Consider the following 18706-nt stretch of genomic DNA (forward strand, 5'->3'; position numbering starts at 1 on the left):
CTGCAGCAGATTTTTACAATACTTACAGCTATACACAGTGATATACAAGTTAAAGGTAATACAGAAACACAACAGCCCTCCCAAAAATCAGAGTCCCCAGGAGCACCTCCCAACCACCCTTCTGCCTTCTTTCCACCCCTCTACCTTACCCCAGAGTATGCATTATGTGCAAGGTGAGTTTGGAGGATCTGCAAGGGGGGTTAGAAGCAGAAGGATTAGTTACGTAGAAGCAGCTCGGGGAGAAGGCACAGGCTCCAACTCATACACTGACTATCCTGCTCTGTCTTATCTGTGTTTTGTGTTCCTGTTTTCATACATTGCAGCAAGCCTATGAGCGAAGTAGACATCAGCACTGTTTCCTTTTTGCAGCCTATAATCTAGCTTTCCTCATTAAAATATTCCAATTAGCATCAAACTAGCACAAAAAGGAGTAGAAAGTTCTTACAAGAACAATCAAAACAGGATCTAGATAAAAATGAAGCCAAAACGAGAGAAGAGTAGTAGTAAAGGTGTAACAGCATTCAATTATAGCCAGAAAAACTCTGATAGAAGTTGTAAAGTTTACCTATTATTCCAGTTTTCACAGGGATCAATTTTGCTTCTTGTTTTTGTCTTTCCACATACACACACACATGCATGGCAACATTCCACTAACTGGAATTCTGTTTCAGATTTGTATACACCTGTGTCCTATCTGCAGTACTACTGTTACATGTGCAACAAACTTCCCTGTTATATATTTCATTATTTTACTAAATGCATATTTTTCTTCAAACATTTTCCCAAAGAATTCCATGTAGAAGACATTAAAAGTAGTTAGCTAAACCCAAAAGAGGCATTTCTCAAATATGGTATCCATGTTGAAGAGAGGAATCTGGCAGCTCTCTATGCTTCTAAAGACTCCTCTGTCCTCCTTACCTGAGACCACTACTGCCTAGGGCTCCAAACAGTAGTGATGGACAGCAGGTTTCTTCTCTTCTCTGGGCAGCTTGTTTACATCAAGTGCTTTATGAGCATTTCTGCAACTCCTCTATTAAATCATTGGCAGCACACTACAAACTCTGTGTACACATTATTTCTATAACCTGGGTAGCTCAATACTCTCAAAGCTTTAACTTCATAGCTTTAAGACTGAATTTTTTTAATCCAAGGAGACAGCCAATCCAAGCTACCATTTACTTTGAGAGCCTACTCACTTGAAAGTAGTAATTTAAGTATGTCTGCGAGACTGGCAGAAACTATTTAAGAACAGCACCAACAGGAAGATTCCCCTCCCCCCCCCCCCCCCCCCCCGATTTTGTTTGCCTTCCTTTTGGTAAGTGTAAAGCTCTGCCTTGGCACCCCTCTAAAGGACAAATACACTCACATGCTTTTGTGTCTTGTAGACAAAGTAACATTCCACATTTGTAGAAGAAGATATGCTGCACCAGACTGCATATTTTTACTGCATCAGTAAAAATATTCCTGTCCATTTTTGATCAAAGCATGCCCAGTTCAGATTTTACTGTGGCACCAAACAATAAAACCAGCCACTGAATTCCAACTCACAGAATCCTGGCATTATCAGAATTGTAGCCAAATATCTATACAATAATGTTCATTACTTCTCAAAAAACACTCCTGGCAAATATCTAGGCCCCCCAGGAATAAAAGGTACTCCTCTGGTATTTATTTTTTGAGTCAAAAATAAGTGCAGAAATTGTAGAATCTGCAGTTATTTTTATTCTCCTCAGTAAGAGGATTTTACTTTAGTAGGAGGTAAATTGTTCTCTGTTTACATTGTCTGTAATAAAAGCCTGAAGTTGAGCAGCCTTGTCCTCACGCTGCAATTACAAGAGAGGGCTTTCATGATCTCTGCTCTAAGACTCTGCAGGCTTCAGCTGGCCTTTTGGCCACAACTTGATAGCTCTTCACTTTTGTAAAACTAGGTAATACACATCTTCAAATCTCCAGAAGGGTCACAGTATGGGGAAATCATGTAATAATCAAATAATTCGTTTTTCCAGACCATTGTCTATACATCCACAGGCTAGGGGCTGTGATTGGGCAGTTCTTAGGCAAATGCTGAAGTATTTGCTCTGAATAAAACTTAGACACTCACTTCGGGCATATGGAAGAGTGACTGATTGGTTACAAATGGACTTAACCACCTATCTCAATACTTTGATGTATTAGGACTTTGGACAACCTTTTGTATGAATTTACAGAGAGCTGGAACACACACAGTGACTTGCTTTTACAGCTGTGGCTGCACAGCAGCTACCTAACTGTGCATATTACCAACTCGATTAAAACAGAGAATGGCATCGTATTTCTTACCGGGTTAGTTTGATGAGATTTTTTGGGGAGGAGGAGGGGTGTGTTTGTTTTTAATGTTACTTTACTTAAACCTTTTAAGAGCTACTAAGAGCAGTCTTAACACGATTTCACTTTCTACTCCACTAGAGGTCAGCCTACCACAGAACCCCAAACAGACCCAGGCACTGCTGCACGCTGGTAGCTCTGACACTACTTTCTTCCTCTATTTTATCTATTAGAAAGATTTCTTCAGAGCCATAACTTAGGTCTCTCACTAAAATGGAGCAACAGGAAGATATAATGGTGCATTTCATTTATGAATGACCTATAATAAATTACTATGAAGTATCTGAGGTGCCAAACGAGAGAATGCTTTGTCTGCACATGAGCAGTATTTCACATACTTTAATTTGTCTGACACATAAAACTCATTTGACATTTTGCAGGTATTTCTTTGAAAGGATATTTGGTTCTTGTTGAGCGTTAAGGTATGAAGGTGGGGTAACCTGGGTAACAGAAGGTCATTTCCGAGTAGATTGTTGTCCAAGATCAGCTCTTCCAAGTAACTGAATGTTTTCAGTCCTTCTAGTGACCTGCAAACGACAAAGGCAACAGGAAAAATGATACTTCATTAAATCAGGGAGGCCATTATGAGCTGAAATAAATATTTTAACCTTCCCTTTCAGGACTGGGAATAGTTTTGGTTTGGGCCTGTCAGAAGAGTGAATGACAAGCATTAGTGGCAAGGGGAGTGCTGGCACTGCAACACATCCTTCACATGCTGGCAGGATGAAGGATGGGGGTCACTTAGTGAGTAGCCAGGATCCAAAACAAAAGGCTTCAGATATGGGGCCTGCAGGATGAATTTGTCAATGTCTTGTGCCTTCAGGCACCCAGCCTCGCCTGACCCTAACCTCCATTCCCAAGATAAATAACTCTGTCACAGTTCACCTTCATTCCCTGGACACAAATTTAAGTTGTCATCCATCATTTCTGCCAAGAAATATCATACCTCGCTAACAATAATAAATACAACTTCAAGTATCATTTCTTAGCAGTTACCTTACATTCAATAATAGGAAATGGAGAAAGGGCTTTTTTTTCTTTTTATTAACCACTTAATTTGCTTCTTGAGTTCCTGCAAACAAAATAAAACCTTCCATATAAAATAAAATGCAAAATTGTTCCAGACAGAAAAGGCATTTGCTTTCTCTCTGTCCCACTACTGAGCCACAGGTCAGATTGCAGAGAGCAGCTTTGAAAAGGACTATTTCACAACACTGAAGTGCAGGTGATGGCTTGTAAATAAACAGGATTCTGGAGGTATTCATTCCTCTGACAGCAAAGTGCAGGGAATAAAACTTAAAAGAACACTTTGGTACCTTGTTAAGATATCCATTCCAAACTTGGTTTTTAATGCCTGCACATTCCAAGAGGAACAACCTCCCCCACCCCCTACCCCACGCACACACATTAATCAACTAAGACACATGGTATATGGAGCATACACACAGACATGCACTCACAGCTCATTCACCTACCAGACACCTAAAGATATGCTGACACTGCATGACTTGACAGCTGATCTACTATGCCTACCAGTGGGAAGATCATCACTGTATCTCCTGTCTGGTTTATAAAATGTGATGAATAAGGGAGATGCAGTCTATACTATTTATTCAGTTTCCAACGACATTTTTACTGAGGGGATTTCCTCCCCCCGATTTTTGGCTATGATCAATATACAGCCAAGGCCCTTGTTCCAGAGTTCTACAGGCGCTACTAACAGAGGAAAATACAAAGTGTATGGGTTTCAAATTAGGTAATTTAACATTCACCTGCCCACAAAAACAAGGAACTGGCCTTGTGGATACAACTTACTGACCACTGGCATATCACAGTTAGAGGGTTCAAACAACCAAAAGAAATAAAACCTGTGATTTCTACCAGGTACTGTACACTGCACTATGAATATTCAAGTAACAGCTGCACAACACTGGATGAGTGTATCTCAGTCCAAGGACTCCAAAGCACTCATAGTCTGTTAGCTTGGCATTCTGAAAGGGAGGTACAACTACCACTACTGCCGTTTTAATGCTGGGCAGCCAGATGCAAAGAACATTTGCCATGCCTACAGCCTATGATGTAACTATATTGTTACAACACACCCAGACTACTAATTTCTGAAGGTGAAAGAAAATTCCCTGTTATAAACATCATACTGAAACAGCCATCAAAGCAACAGTTGCACATTTTGCACTTGCCTTTAACAAGCTGCTACAAAAAAAGTCAGTTCCACCTACATAAACTGTACGCTGTTGAGAGCTGTGCTAGCATGCTGTATTAAGCTACCTATTTCAGCAACGGGTCACAACAGACTTGGACTGTCCAAAGTCCAAGTCAGAAGAGAGATCAGCTAACATTTCAGACAGTGCTTTCCCCCAAGTGGCTTTAAGGCAAAATAACCCAGAGGAAGTAGCAGTGACTCTACCAAGCTGTTTGGAGTTTTCCTTTCAGTTTATTTGTCAAACCTAGTTTAGTAAATTCCTCCTAAATACTCCTCATTATATAAATAGTGAAATATTTCCAAACCTCACATTTCAGTCTAAGACTCTGACTTGCCAAAAGAGTTCAGAGAAGGCCACCTCCTTGTCAACACCAGAGAGCCTCATGGGATGTTAATAGGTCCTTTGTGAATAAACATTGCTAGGGTTCTGGTCAATGTCAGCATCAAAATACACATTGTTCCTGAGTTATGTTATGCAAATATAATACTCTTATCACGAGAATCAGCAAATGGTTGGCAACTGGCAAGGAGAAGAAAGCCCACGTCCAAAACTGCTGCAGGGGAGGCATAAAACAAAATGACAAACCATGAAGCGGGACAAAAGGCCTTGAAACACTAGAGGGAGTTGCCTGTTGAAACAGTCTTTCTTCCACAAGTCCAGGTTGAACACAAGGGTACTAGTTTCATAGACAGGCAGAGAAAATCTCCTTACACCTGTCTGGTTTTGATAATTTTTGCCATGTAATGTTATTAGCTGCTCAGTTAAAAAGGAGATGTGTTACACAAGGGGTTGCTTATTAATTGTTGTTTTCCTGTCATCAAAGTGGTGTGCACTTGGTGATTTAATCACCTAAATTCAGAATCCAGGGAGATGGGAGGGGTTGCCACAGTACAGAGAAAGGGTATAGCTATTAACATAAATTTACATCCATATGTCATTTTGCTACACAGAATTCTTGGGTTTCTGTCTTAAACACAAGGGGGAAAAAAAAACTAGCACCAAAACAAAACAAAGAAATAAAGAAATAAAACCAATCAACCCAGAAAACCCCAACAAAAAAAAAAAAAAAACCCAACCAAACCACACAAAGAAACAAACCAGTGCTTGCTAAAAAGCACTATATTAACCTGGTATAGATGATCCCTCTCTGGCAGGAGAGTTGGACTAGATGATCTTTCGAGGTCCCTTCCAGCCCTGACATTCTATGATCTATGAAATTCAAGGCAAAAATCTCTGCCATCATCATGCATAAAGAAATAGTGCCTAAAAATTGTACTCCACTACTTAAAAGTTTGAAGTACAGTCCACAAAAACCTGTCCCATAAACCCTATGTAACTATTTCTCATCTGCAGGTGGGGCATAAGAAAAACTTATAATCACAAATTGGTATACAGAAAGCATTTGTGGGAAGCTGAGGCTATGTTTAATACAAAATGTTGACATTTTTGTTTTTAATCAGGATGAGATATTTATTTCCATGTACTCCAAGTATTCTGTTATGAGCCCATTACAAAAGAGCAGTGCATATATATATATATACACAGCACTGCAAGCGCATGCAAATGTCCCAGGAAATGAGTATAAGAGATGAGCATAAAATGAGGCAAATCCCCCAAGAAAGAGAATCAGCCCAGAATTAAATCTGTACTGTTTTCTCAAGGGTCTCCTGTATTGGTGTATTAAAACAAACCCACTATCTCACCACCACAAAGACACCAACATTGAAGGGGCAGTGGCAAATAGTTTTTTCTCTAGTTTCAAAAGGCTAATAAACATCACTACGGTGAACTGCAGGTTGCTTTTCCCTGTGCTAATGACATGAAAGTTGCCCATTATCTCACCCACAGGTACCATCTCAGTTATCTCATTGCAGGGCTCACACTCTGCTCCCAGAGGAGAACAAGTGCTGCCAAGAGATTTCCATTGCAATTTCCAAAGTCACATCAAACCGACAAAACATCACAATGTATTCAGTGCTGCTTCATTCAAACAGAAAAAACTTTAAGTTTCCACTGTAATTAACCCTATCCTCGTTAAGATAATTATGATCAAGCTCCCTGTCACAGCTAATATCACAGCATCATTGCCTATGGCTCACGCTTTTCCCTCATTAGCTTAGAAAAACACTTCACTAAACAGGAAACGGATTCTCTCTGCAGAACGACTTAAGATGTTCTGTAAGCAGACAGTAAATAATCCTTTAGAATATAAAGGTCTCTGAAATGTCATTTTATCCAAGTCCTTTAGCTAATCAGTATGATTTCTTCCAGCTTTCTTTTCCATAATTCATTCACAGTTTGTAACAAAGTTTTAACCAAAAAGGAATGTCAAGGCAGAGATTTTTTTCTCCCTACATGTATGCATGGCAATTGTCAACTGCACTCTTTCATATCGTCCCTCTGGCCTGACAAGGATTCAGTTACACTGAAAGCAAAGAGCAGCTCTGGTAATATTTGACAATGAAAATGAGATTTTGTAAGTGAATAAAAGGCAGAAGTTTCTCAAGTAATGGTACTCTGCAGTTGTCCCTGTCCAGAACAAGCAGTTCAGAAGTATATTGCAGAAAAAGTACCGTTCCTCACATTTTACCCCACCCATCCATTAATGAGACAGCTGCCTCACATCTAATGACTTTTTCCTCCTGTTTAACAGGAAAAGAGAGAGCAGTTAACAATATGTAAATGAGAGAGTTTGGCTTTAGCCTTGAAATTGATTTGCACTCTGTTGACAAGAGATAGCCATTACCAGAAGTTAAAAGAGAGCTGTTACAGAACAAGTGCTTTTTAAAATACCTTAATTTTTTTGCCCTTTATGTTTTAACAGATTACTGGAGAGTAGAATCAACACAAAACCTCTAGAACTCTATAATTTCAGTATTTAAAGAACAGAAATACAATTTCTCTTTCTGCAGCACCTGCCAGCCATGGAGAACGAAGCATTAAAAAAAAAACCACATTAATTAATTACTCTTCAAAAATCTGCTGAGCTTAAAATTCCATTTTGTAGTAAAGCAGAGAGAGGTTAAGTGACTAAGGAAAGGTGACCTCCAGCAATTTTCTAAGAGACAAGAAATAAACCCCAGAGCTCATGACTTCTAGGTCCTTGACTTAACCTCACTGGAACAAAACAAAGAGCAATAAATAAATGCTATAAAGACACATGTTTAAGTTCAGATTTTGCATAATTCCCAGGGAATACAAATCATCATTTCAGGTTTTCCTGCTCCGGTTAATGTTCAATTCTAAACTCCATTGAATCTGAAATACAACATACAAAAAAAAAGGGGAAAACCCCAAGCCACTCCCAACTCTGTTCCACTGGTGGAAAGGGTTCAGTGAACCTTCTGCGCAAACTCCATCAGGCTGAGGCCTCTGTCAGAATTCTACTCTTAAACCTGCTTTGGGGGTTCCTGTTGTAAACGCATCTCTCACTTGTGAATACAGACAAATAAATAACCCATTTTAACAAAAACAGAATGCCTGGAATACAGGTCAAACTCCACGGGAAAACAAACAAACAAAAAGCAACCAGACAAACCTAAACCCCAACACTACTATAATCACAAAGCCACTACAAAATGAAGATTTATGGGTTTCCTGCACACAGAGATAATAATGGCAGATAAACTACAAGTAAAGCATTTTTAAAATTACCTGTGCACTGTTCAAGTGTAAGAACTTCTCATTTTTGCAGTCCTACTAGAGTTTTTAGTCTAATTTTTCTGCAGTATAATAAATTAAAAACAAACAAAAAGGAGCAAGACTGGAGCATAAAATGGACAGTTCTGACAATTCCTACACCAAAGCAGAACTTTTTAAATAAGCACCTCAGTTAAAGTAAAGAACTTCAACATTTTCTAGCATGGACCCAGACTTAAGCTAGATCAGAGAAATCCTAAGACAGGGAGCACAAGATACTGTTCAGTAAAATCGAGTTCACTCATGCTTCTTAAACACAAACTGCTTTACTTTGTCTAGTATCAGAAGCAATGTGTTTTACAGGCTATCTAGAAGGAGCATTTTGCATCATTTCCAATCAGTCTATTTCCAGCCTTTTGGTGCTAGATAGCAAATACTTGGAAGCAGTTCTTTGCATAAATCTCAAGGCAAGTTCTGAAAATGGTCAGCAAAAGAGAAAATTGAAAGAAAGGAATAAGGAGAAACACTAAACAGCTGAGAAGAAACTATCTCTTTTCTTAAAGATTAAACTTGTGTTCCAAACCATATAGCCAACCCTCATTTCAACAACCAAAACCATACATCGAATGCATGCCTGATTACCAAAAAAGACTGAGATGAAAACATCTTGCACAACAACCAAAAGCTAGAGCCACATAATCAAATTAAAATGGTGGGAATTCAGGAAGATCCAGAACGTCCTGTGTGGTTTTTGCAGCCTTTTCCTGACTCTTAAATAGCAAATTCCATTTCTTGGGGGGAAAAAAGCCCATACATAACCTCTACAAACCACCACCCAGTACAAAACATCAAAATAATACAAATTCTTACTGTGTTCTAAAGTATTTCTAAATGTTGGGCCCACATTTCAAACCCCTTCCTACCAATCTGGAGACTGAAATGCAGAAGTTCTTGTTAGAGAAAAGTTTTACTACTAAGCAGCAGCTCCTCAAATGGTGGAATTATCTGAAAAGCAACAAAGCAGATTTATCTCACCCCTTTGTAGAAGCTCACACTGAGTGACAAAAAAATAGGCACTTACAGAAGGTGAATCAGACCTTCAGGTGAGACTCAGTGAAGTATATGCATTTGGGCTGTATGAATATAGTCTATGTGTCCAAAGTCTCGCAACGAAATTAGAAGAGATTTCAATACTAAGGTACAATAAACTGTTACATCTGTGCCCTGTATAGATGGATTATTTACATGGTGGATGAAACTACAAATCAAAATCACAGAATTCAGATGGGGGTCGGAGGGGACCTCCAGCGATCATTGAGTCTAATCACCCTGCCAACACAGGATCACCTGGTTTTCAGCAGCTTACAAAAATTAATTAGTCAACCATTCAGTAATTACCTGCTAGTCTCTCCTATGAAGACTCTACTTAAACTATATATATATATTAAAAAAAAAAAAATTTCTTGGCTTTAGTCTCTTAGGAAGCAACCAGATTGACTGAGCTGGAGTGGTGAAGTTCGGCTTCTCTTCTAAGGAACCTCTTAAAGACTCTGATTTCAGTATGTCTGTTTAACACAGTCCTACTCAAGAAGTCACGCCATTAATACAGCTCAAGTTTTACCCTTCATGCTAACTTTTACTTGAATTTTTATAGAACACCTTTAGGATTAAACATGCCAAAATTTTATATGCTCTAACCATTAGAGTAAATTTAAATAAAATAGAATCAAGCAGGTTGGAAAAGACCTCCAAGACCACCCAGTCCAACCGATTCCCCAGCCCTATCCAGTCAACCAGACCATGGCACTGAGTGCCTCATCCAGGCTCTTCTTGAACACCTCCAGGGACGGTGACTCCAGCACCTCCCTGGGCAGCCAGTATCATAATAAAGCCTATGGCAAGGTGTTTTTTTCACATAATCCATATAAAGTATTCTAAAATAATACAAAATAGATTGGAAAGCAAGTTCTTGTGCATCTAGTGATGGAAAAAGTATCGTATACCAAAATACAGGTTGCAAAACACAGATAAAATGTGCCAGGCAGAGAGCAAGTGATTGTATGCATTCCTGTTTTATCAAAGGGCATTCTGAAAACAACGCCATTACAAAGTCCTTGCAGGCCAATGGATGCATCATTTCAGTAATATTCCTCAGTATGGACTGAAGCATCCTTCTGATAGAATTTCTTGAAAGTATTTGATGAAGGTTAACATGATTAGAGGCATTAAGAGGAAATTTGGATGTGAATCTCTCTTGCTTCCTCTTGGTCCCCAATCTGAATACAGAATATATAGTTGTAACAAATGGCCTTTTTTTCATAAATGCAAACACTGCCATTTCCTGAAATTTAAAGAATACAAGGAATTAGTAGAGACTAAAAATAGCACAAGAACAAGCCAGGGCTTACAAAATATCACCCTGTGTTTAACAACAAACAAACAAACACCCAAGCAAAAAAAATCCTCAATAAACTAAAACTCTAGAATGCATTTACTTTCAAAAGCTCCTCTCAGCTCCCTGTGCCAAGTTGAGAATCCTCTAAAAACCAGCAGTAATGGAAATATGAGCAAATTCAAGTGCAAAGGCAGTGTCATAATGAAAGCTTTACTGTGCCTTGGATCTGTCACTCTGCAATTCAGATAGTAACCTGACCCCTCCCCTTTTTGTGCAGAGAAGTGGGGAGTTGCAAGCCTGGAGAGTGAGTAAAGCCCATTTTGACTACTAGAGTTCAGTGAGAAGGGGGAAAAGTAATTTTTCTCCCATCTTCCACAACAACCAAGGCTGAGGATTGACAAGCAAATTGACGCACTGCTCAGAGGGCAAAAGATAAATGTTTGATGAATTGGCCATTGCTGGAGGAGTGATGGGCTTCATATGTGCATAATGGACTAGCTGCCATTCAATTCAGATTGCCTGCCAAGATAAGAAACCATAATGAATGGACCAAGCACAGCCTGTGCCATAAGAAAGTATAATCTGACTGGTTTTAATAAACTTAATAAAAAAGATGAAGCAGAGAGAGGAGAGGCGACTGGCCTCTGTAGCCAGTTAGAGGAGGTGAGAACAACTAATAGACTACTCAAGCATGAGAGCACGGAATTGTTAATGGTCTTAACAACAACCAAATCCCTCAATGTTAAAAAATATCTTTAAAAATCACAGGGAACTACATATGCATTTACCACAGACACTGCCCTACTTCTTTTACAGCATATAACTGCCGTTTATTTATCATTTCCTTCTACTGCCTACCCTGCTTTGTCCCCATAACCTCCTTTATCCCACCTGTATGGTACCTTAGACTTGACTTAGAGCCACACAGCACACCAGTAGGTCTAATCAGTAACTCTTTCAAATCAAAGTAACTCTCTAATTGTAACAGAATTCAAGCTGAAGGTTTTAGCTATACAACTATACCACTAACTTTTTATTAGCAGAAGCACTCACACTTTGTGCAATTTCATTTGCTTCTGCAAGATATGTTTCCAGCACAGTTAAAACAAAAAAATCCCAAAAGTTCTCTAGCACAAAGACTAAGTCACCAAGAGTCCTTTTAGTCTAAGATTTGCTATGCTGGATATTGTTCCACATTTGTACCCATAACCACCAAGCTCTGATCTTTTGCAGCATCGATCAGAATTTTGCAAAGACATTAAAACCACAATTCTTACAGTATTTCAATCTATATGGGTATATAACAGATATAACAGTGTAAGATCTCTACCATTTTCCTGGTGAATAGCACATACACACACTGGGCCATTTTTGCTTCCCTTTTGTGGTTATTTAGCCGCATGAAAAAGAATGACTGACTTAAGTTTATCAAGCATTGAGACCTAAATCTGTGACTGCAAATGCTAAAGGAGTCAACAAGGAAAACTAGCCCTGACTTTTAAATCAGAGGGATTAGATCAACAATCTATTTCTTTGTTAAGAATCAAAGGGCAAGAACACACCTTTGTGTGTGTTATGTAACACACAGTACTTGGCCAGGCAGAACTGGTTTTCTCTTTATGTAGAAGAAAAATATAACGAAGGAAGAAAGGGATTAGGGAAAGATCCCTTTGACTGAGGGCAACTAGAAAACACATTATACAGAATAACATCATTGTTATGCGTGTCTCTTTTCGTGGTTTTAGGGTTTTTTTGCTTTGATGATGAAAAATGAGTAAGGTAATATAAAACAGTCTACCTGGGTAAGCATCCAGATTACCACCCCCTTGATGTCAGTTATGTAGCCTGTGTCATATTTTAAACAGAAATGATTACATGCAAGACAGATGTCTAGTTTTCAGTATAAATTTTATCCAATTGCAAAAGGAAAGTAACTCATTATCAAGCAGCTCAGTAAAGCTCCCAGTACTGAAAGAAATAAAGTTTTATGACAAGAGGGTCTATCCTCTCTCTCTCTCTCTCTCTCACTCCCTGTGAGTGAGAAAGTGAGTACAAGAATCAGACAGAAAGGGAAGGCTCAGGAGTGCTGGGTGAATTATAGACTGCCTCTCAAGATTCACAGCTCTTCGTGGTAGAAGGTTAATATTCTCACATGTCATTAGGTCTGCTGGCTCTACTGATGGCTCATTGAATCAGGCAGCAAATTATTTCCTCATGCTGCAGAGGACACCACACTTCAAAGGGAAGGAGCCAGGGTCAAGACGGCTCTCCAGTTCGATTAATGAGTTGGGATCAGCAGAGGTTGCCTGTAGGTAAGAATGTGACTGAAGCTTTTGACAAAGCTGACTTTTTGAACAGGACTTGACCCAAGCCCCTTACTCTCCTCCTCACCAAATTTTATTTTCAACATTTGCCTCTCACTGACCTGCTCAGGCCTGTTGGGATAGTTTTGACCTCCTCAGTCTTTGTTGCCAGACATAGGAGCTGTCTGCCTATATTTGATGTGTGTCTCCCTAAAGGCCACATCAGCTTACCCAGGCTCATCAGGATACTTTAGAACTGCACAGCAAAATAAGATGCATTTCAATTTTTTTAGTTTTGTCATTAAATTTGTTGAGAGGGGGGAAGAAAAAGAAGACAACTAAAAGACATTTCAGCTTTCAATAACAAGAAAGATTTCTAAATGCTGTTAAATGCAGATAAGAAGAGAATAAAGACTATTAGAAGCATATGACACATATTCAAGTGATGGAAAACCAGGAAATATATGTTCTTGTTTACATGGATTTGCTGACTAAGACTATTCCCAGAAAATATTGCATTATACAGAATATTCCTCAAAAAATCTCTTATTTTCATTGCCACAGTAGCAAGAGATTAGAGACAATTAAAACCTAACAGTCACTGCATTCATCTCTTTCTAAATTCTCAATGGTTTGATTTGTCTGAAATATTTTAATGCATATTTAAATAGATTTAATAAAGTACTGAAGTGAGATTCATTGCATTAGTGTTTTTTGATAAGATCTACTTAAACTGCACAGTCTCTCAAACAAATACAAGTAACTGAATCAAGGCATAAACCACTACTGATAAGCTTCCAAAAAAGTCACATAGGTTCTGATGATGGAAACAAGAGTTTTCAACTCGCCCCAACAAAACTGTCCAAATTACATCAGCAAAACTGTTCACACACAAGCATCTGTTTTTGTTATACGCTTCAAGCTTTTGTTAAAGACTATGTTACACCTTTATGTTTCCAGGGAAAGCATACACATTATCTTAGTCTTTGTTTTAATCACAGTACATCTTTTGATGCCCTGTTCCTAAACCTTTTGCTCACTAAGATCTTAAAAATAAAGAAAAAAGCTTGAGGTAAAACATTAGTTGAGATATATCCAAATCAGGTCAGCAGGATTGAGCTTTATGTTAGCACAGGTGCCTGAATCAGAAACTTACACATCTAGTCCTGGAAGATGAACACTTACACTTCTAAGGTTTTGACCAAGTAGCAGTTCTTACATCTTCTTAAATGAAAACATTAGTGCCTTCAGATCAGATTATTTATGTGCCTTAAGAACAATTCAGGAAATCTAACTTCTGGTGCCTATTTTAAAATCTTCTCACCATCTCCAAGTGTAAGGCAAATTTTCATCTTTACTCTTCAATGTTTCTTTTCACAGTCAACCCACCATTTGTAACAGATTTCCTTACTGTAAATAGCATTTAATTCCCAATGTTAGTAAACAGAATATTTGATCTGTACAATTTGGAATTAAAGCATGTAAGATGTATGCACAACTAAGCCAAATGAGAGTACCTATAATTCTTTCAAGGAGACTACCTGACTGCTGAATAGCTCATCTTCTATATAGCTGTTCTTTACTCTAAAATACAAGTATATACAAATCAGAGACAATGTTTTCTTTTACTTATGTCTGTTCAATCTCCAGTGATTTGTACATTAAACAAGTGGAAGCTTGCAAGTCTAGAAAAGATGTAAGAAGGGAAACACTTTTTCATGGGCTTGTTTAAACAAACTAACTGTGTTTCTGGGTCTGTCATCAGTGTTAACATTAAATCCCATTCCATCCCTTTGTAGAAAGCTATAGGCACAGCAGAGATCATTTGTGAAATGTAGGATGTGTCTTGTACAATACTTAGCAGGAAGGCATGAATCCTGTAGAGAAGTGCAAGCCCATCTGGAGTGGGATGTAACAAGCCAGTCTTACATGCCCAGGGAGGAAGAAGAAACAGTTGTGTTGAGAGCAAGAAGCAGCCACTTAGTCAATCACTAACAGTTCCCAAACACCACCACCAAGGTTTCTGTAGGCACTAAATAAGAACCAATGGCAGGACTGAGGAGATGCATTACTGAGACACCTGGACCCAAAGCAGTACCTGCTGGAATCCATTCCAGTGCAAAGGTGATCTGCTAAGTATATGCAAACATTTAATTTTGAATTTGCTTTCATTTCCATTCCTAAACCCCGAAGTTTTTGGTTAAGCCTTACTAAATAGAACTTTGTCTTGCTTTTAGATGTATCTGGTGCTTGAGGGGAAAGTAGCACCAATTATCATTGCATAGTGTTTCTAGAGAGATAACACGTCCAAATAAAGACAAAAAGAACAAGAAGTCCTGTACCTCGTTCAAGATGAATTAGAAGTCCCAGCTGCCATGAGTCCTGCTTTATATACCAACTTGGATGTAGTCCATTGGGGGAACTGTCAGGGCAGTTATGGAGCTGGGGAAGGGACTTGTAAACTGATAAATCACCCTTGCAAAGAGCAGAAAGCAAGGAAACACCCCCTGACTTTTGGGAATTGTTATCAGACACTGCCCACAAACACTGTTGCATGAAAACTGCTCAAGACTAAATGTACAATTTTTTCCTTGTTTGTTTTACTGGGCCTTATGGCAACAGATCCTGCAAAGATTTTTATATGCAAGTTGAAATTCAGAGATCAACTCACACTTGTAACTTTTAGATTTCCAATAACGTTTTGATGTGATCTGTTCAGTCAAACTGGAGGGATCTGCATTTCAATTAAACTCTTGCAGCATGCATTAAAACAGTACACAAAAATGTTTGCATAAGTAAACAATAAATGCATGGTTAAAACAAAATAATTTGTTTGATGCCTTGTTTTGTTTTTACATTACCTGCTTCTCCCACTGCTCATACTATTAAAAACCAAAAAAAAAAGCAAACCCAAAAAACCAGTAATATTCAGTAATGTTGGCTCAGCAATGGAAGTAAACAGTATGTACTAGTAATAAGGACTTGGTCCAAACAAGGCTCTAGAAGTCAACCTCTTCATTTCCAAATATTTTCACACTATGAAACATGAGCAAATAAAATTTCCTAGAAACAAACACATTTCTTGTGGTTCATACATAATGATATAAAACAGAGGATGATGCATATCACAGAATTTGCTGGACATTCCACCACAGCAAATACATCTAAAAATGAGCTATATAAAATACTGTCAGGGAAAGATAGCAGATAAGTATCTTATAGTCCATAAGATGGACTAGAGAATCTATGGCAATAGATCCTCCTTCAATCCCCCAAACTGACAGGGTTGTCTAAAATACAGCTAGAGAAGTGCAGTCCGGCATGAATCACCGCTTCAAAAGACACACCACTGTGGATTTGATAGGGTAGGGATGAGGAAGCAGATTATGAACACACTCTTAGTTGGACACACAGCCCATACATATTCAAATGCCCTTCAGATCAGACAGCGTTCTAAGATGATGTTAAAGGGTTCATCCTAATATCTCTTGCAGCAATACAGAACCCTGTACTTCCTTGGGTCCTTCTCAACAACTTTTATAAGGACAGTCACCCACCACGGTCCATGACAGAGCACTCTGATTGGAAAAGACCACCTTGAAAAAAAAATTAAGGCAATGTTACCTCCCTGTAATATCCTGGAAGGAGGCTCAGGTTTTAGCTCAGTAGTTTTTCCATGCCCAAGGACAAGATCTGCAGCATGCTTAAAGACCACAGATATTCCACATATTGGGATAAGGCAAGCAAAAGCATGACAAATGACATTTTTTACCTGGGGTTTTCCTCATGTTATACTGTCTTGCTAATATAAAAAGCCTATTGAAGGACCAAAAGAACTTCCTTCAAAGCAATATTACTTAAAAACCAACACTTTCACCTCAGAATAAAACCAAACACTGTAAGAACTTGAGGTGGAAGGCTGAATTACAAGAGCAGGCTAGTAGTGGAGAACGTGCTATTACACACACTGTCAATTATCTAAGTCATATACACAGTTAACGGGTTTTGAATATGAAAGTTCAATATAAAACTCATTACTCAGTTCATAGTCTATTCTAAGCTTTAGTTGCTGAGTAAGTGTTGAATAAGCTATTTAAAGGGATAAGCCAGAAGAGAGCCCTGATTTGTGTTCCACTGACTCCAGAACTTTAGTCCAATTACCTGGAGAAAAAGACCCAACATGACTATCTGTGAGTTACTATGCTGGAGCTCTCAGAATGGAAGCCATACAACCTTCTGTACAAGTCCAGTTACTGAAAACCTCAAACTCTGTCACTTCAACTGAAACTAGACAATGCTTGTCTGCATGGGCTGAATTGTACACCCAGTGCTACTCTGAGATGCATCTGCCTCCCCCTCAACACAATGGCCTTGCTGTGTGGAAGCGTTGGAGAGATTCCCTGACATAGGTTTCTCCACTTGAAGCTGCCATTCTAGACACCCAAAAGCCTATCTCCAGCCTAAGCCTTACGCTTACTCTTTTGCCCACAGAGGAATTTGAAGACAATTAGCTTTCTAAGGAGCATGTAGTCAACCCATAAAACTAAAGGTGCGATTTACCTTGCACGAGACCATGTGGACTCGGAGCGTTCTGACAGACAACAGAGAAGTATCACCTCAGACATCCCTGCGGAGTACTTCTTGCTGGCACAATTGGGCAGCTGGTTTAAAACAACCCAAACGACCAAAGAAAAGAAAGAAGGCTCAAGTCATGGCATTACCAGACTTCCAAGTGCTGCCACCATGGCCACCGGGCGCTGGCTGCCAGCCCCTGTCCACTTCCAGAGACCACATCAAAGCACCTTTGCTGCTTCATGGCCTTCGAGAGAGCAACTCGGGCCACTTCAGCAAAACACCCGGCTACACGAGCACTTGGGCTTCAAACATTAAAAGAAATAAACTGCCAGGATTTCATCTGGAAACCTTGGCTTGTCCTTACTGAAGGCTAAAATAAACTTAATTTTTGTTAAAATTAAAGCAAAAATTAAATCATCTTCTTATGTAATTGGAACTAGGCCTCAGGCGCTGGCAGCAAAGAAGGGATTAAGGCCTCCACCACCTGGGTTGTCACTCTCCTGGGCCCCATTACCACCCCCTTACTCGTTTTTATAGCCAACAGATTAAAATGCGAGCGCCGCAATCTTTGATCTTTCACTTGCTGACACAAATCCTTTCAAGCCTCCAACGTTTTCTGCTGAGGTAATTAGTACTAATTAAAAGGTTTCCAACAGCCTTTGCTCTACTTTTTCCCTCCAAAGGAATTGCTTTTACAAGTGCCTTCCATCTTTGAAATGTATGCATCGCTCACTTTCTTCTTTATCTGACTCCCAGAGATCAAGTAGATTAGTGACTACATTATTCCCCAAGACAAAGCCAAACAACAGGTTTTTACTATCTCCCTGACCTGTTGAGGTGCAGGGTTTATATTCAGAAACAAGTGCCTCTGCTTGTATTAAAAGACAGTCCAATTACGCACTAACAGACACAAAGCAAGGTTTTCACATCTAAGAATGGACCTCACTTAAAGATGTAGTGTTTGCTCAGAAGAGAGAGAGGCAGCCCTTCACTAATCAAACTGACAAGTTGTAGGACTAATAATAGGTCTTGCTTCGGTTTCTTTTCTTTTTGTGTGTTTGTGTATCAGGCGAGATACAAACAATTTCTTTCTCTCTCCCCCTTCTCCCACACTTTCCTCTCTTTCCCCCTTTCCTCCCAACTGCTAATGATTGATTGACATTTGCCACTTCCAAAAAAATAACGAGAAGAAAGTTGAGGAAGTACTG

The 18706-nt window shown here is 39.1% G+C and overlaps 1 protein-coding gene across 20 annotated transcripts in view; it reads right to left on the reverse strand.

Moving 5' to 3' along the window:
* The window catches only part of LRMDA (leucine rich melanocyte differentiation associated), a 684296-nt gene that overhangs the window by 275655 nt on the left and 389935 nt on the right, over window positions 1–18706 (reverse strand). For all 20 annotated transcript variants that reach the window (XR_010302630.1, XM_064145525.1, XM_064145506.1 and 17 more), the window contains one exon: window positions 2760–2891. Coding sequence is in view for 19 of the 20 variants with exons in the window: in XM_064145525.1 (XP_064001595.1) it covers window positions 2760–2891 (132 nt within the window). In the remaining variant the exon portion in view is untranslated. The remainder of the gene's footprint in view (window positions 1–2759; window positions 2892–18706) is intronic.

This window comes from Pogoniulus pusillus, chromosome 6, assembly GCF_015220805.1.
Source record: "Pogoniulus pusillus isolate bPogPus1 chromosome 6, bPogPus1.pri, whole genome shotgun sequence".
Taxonomy (NCBI): domain Eukaryota; kingdom Metazoa; phylum Chordata; class Aves; order Piciformes; family Lybiidae; genus Pogoniulus; species Pogoniulus pusillus.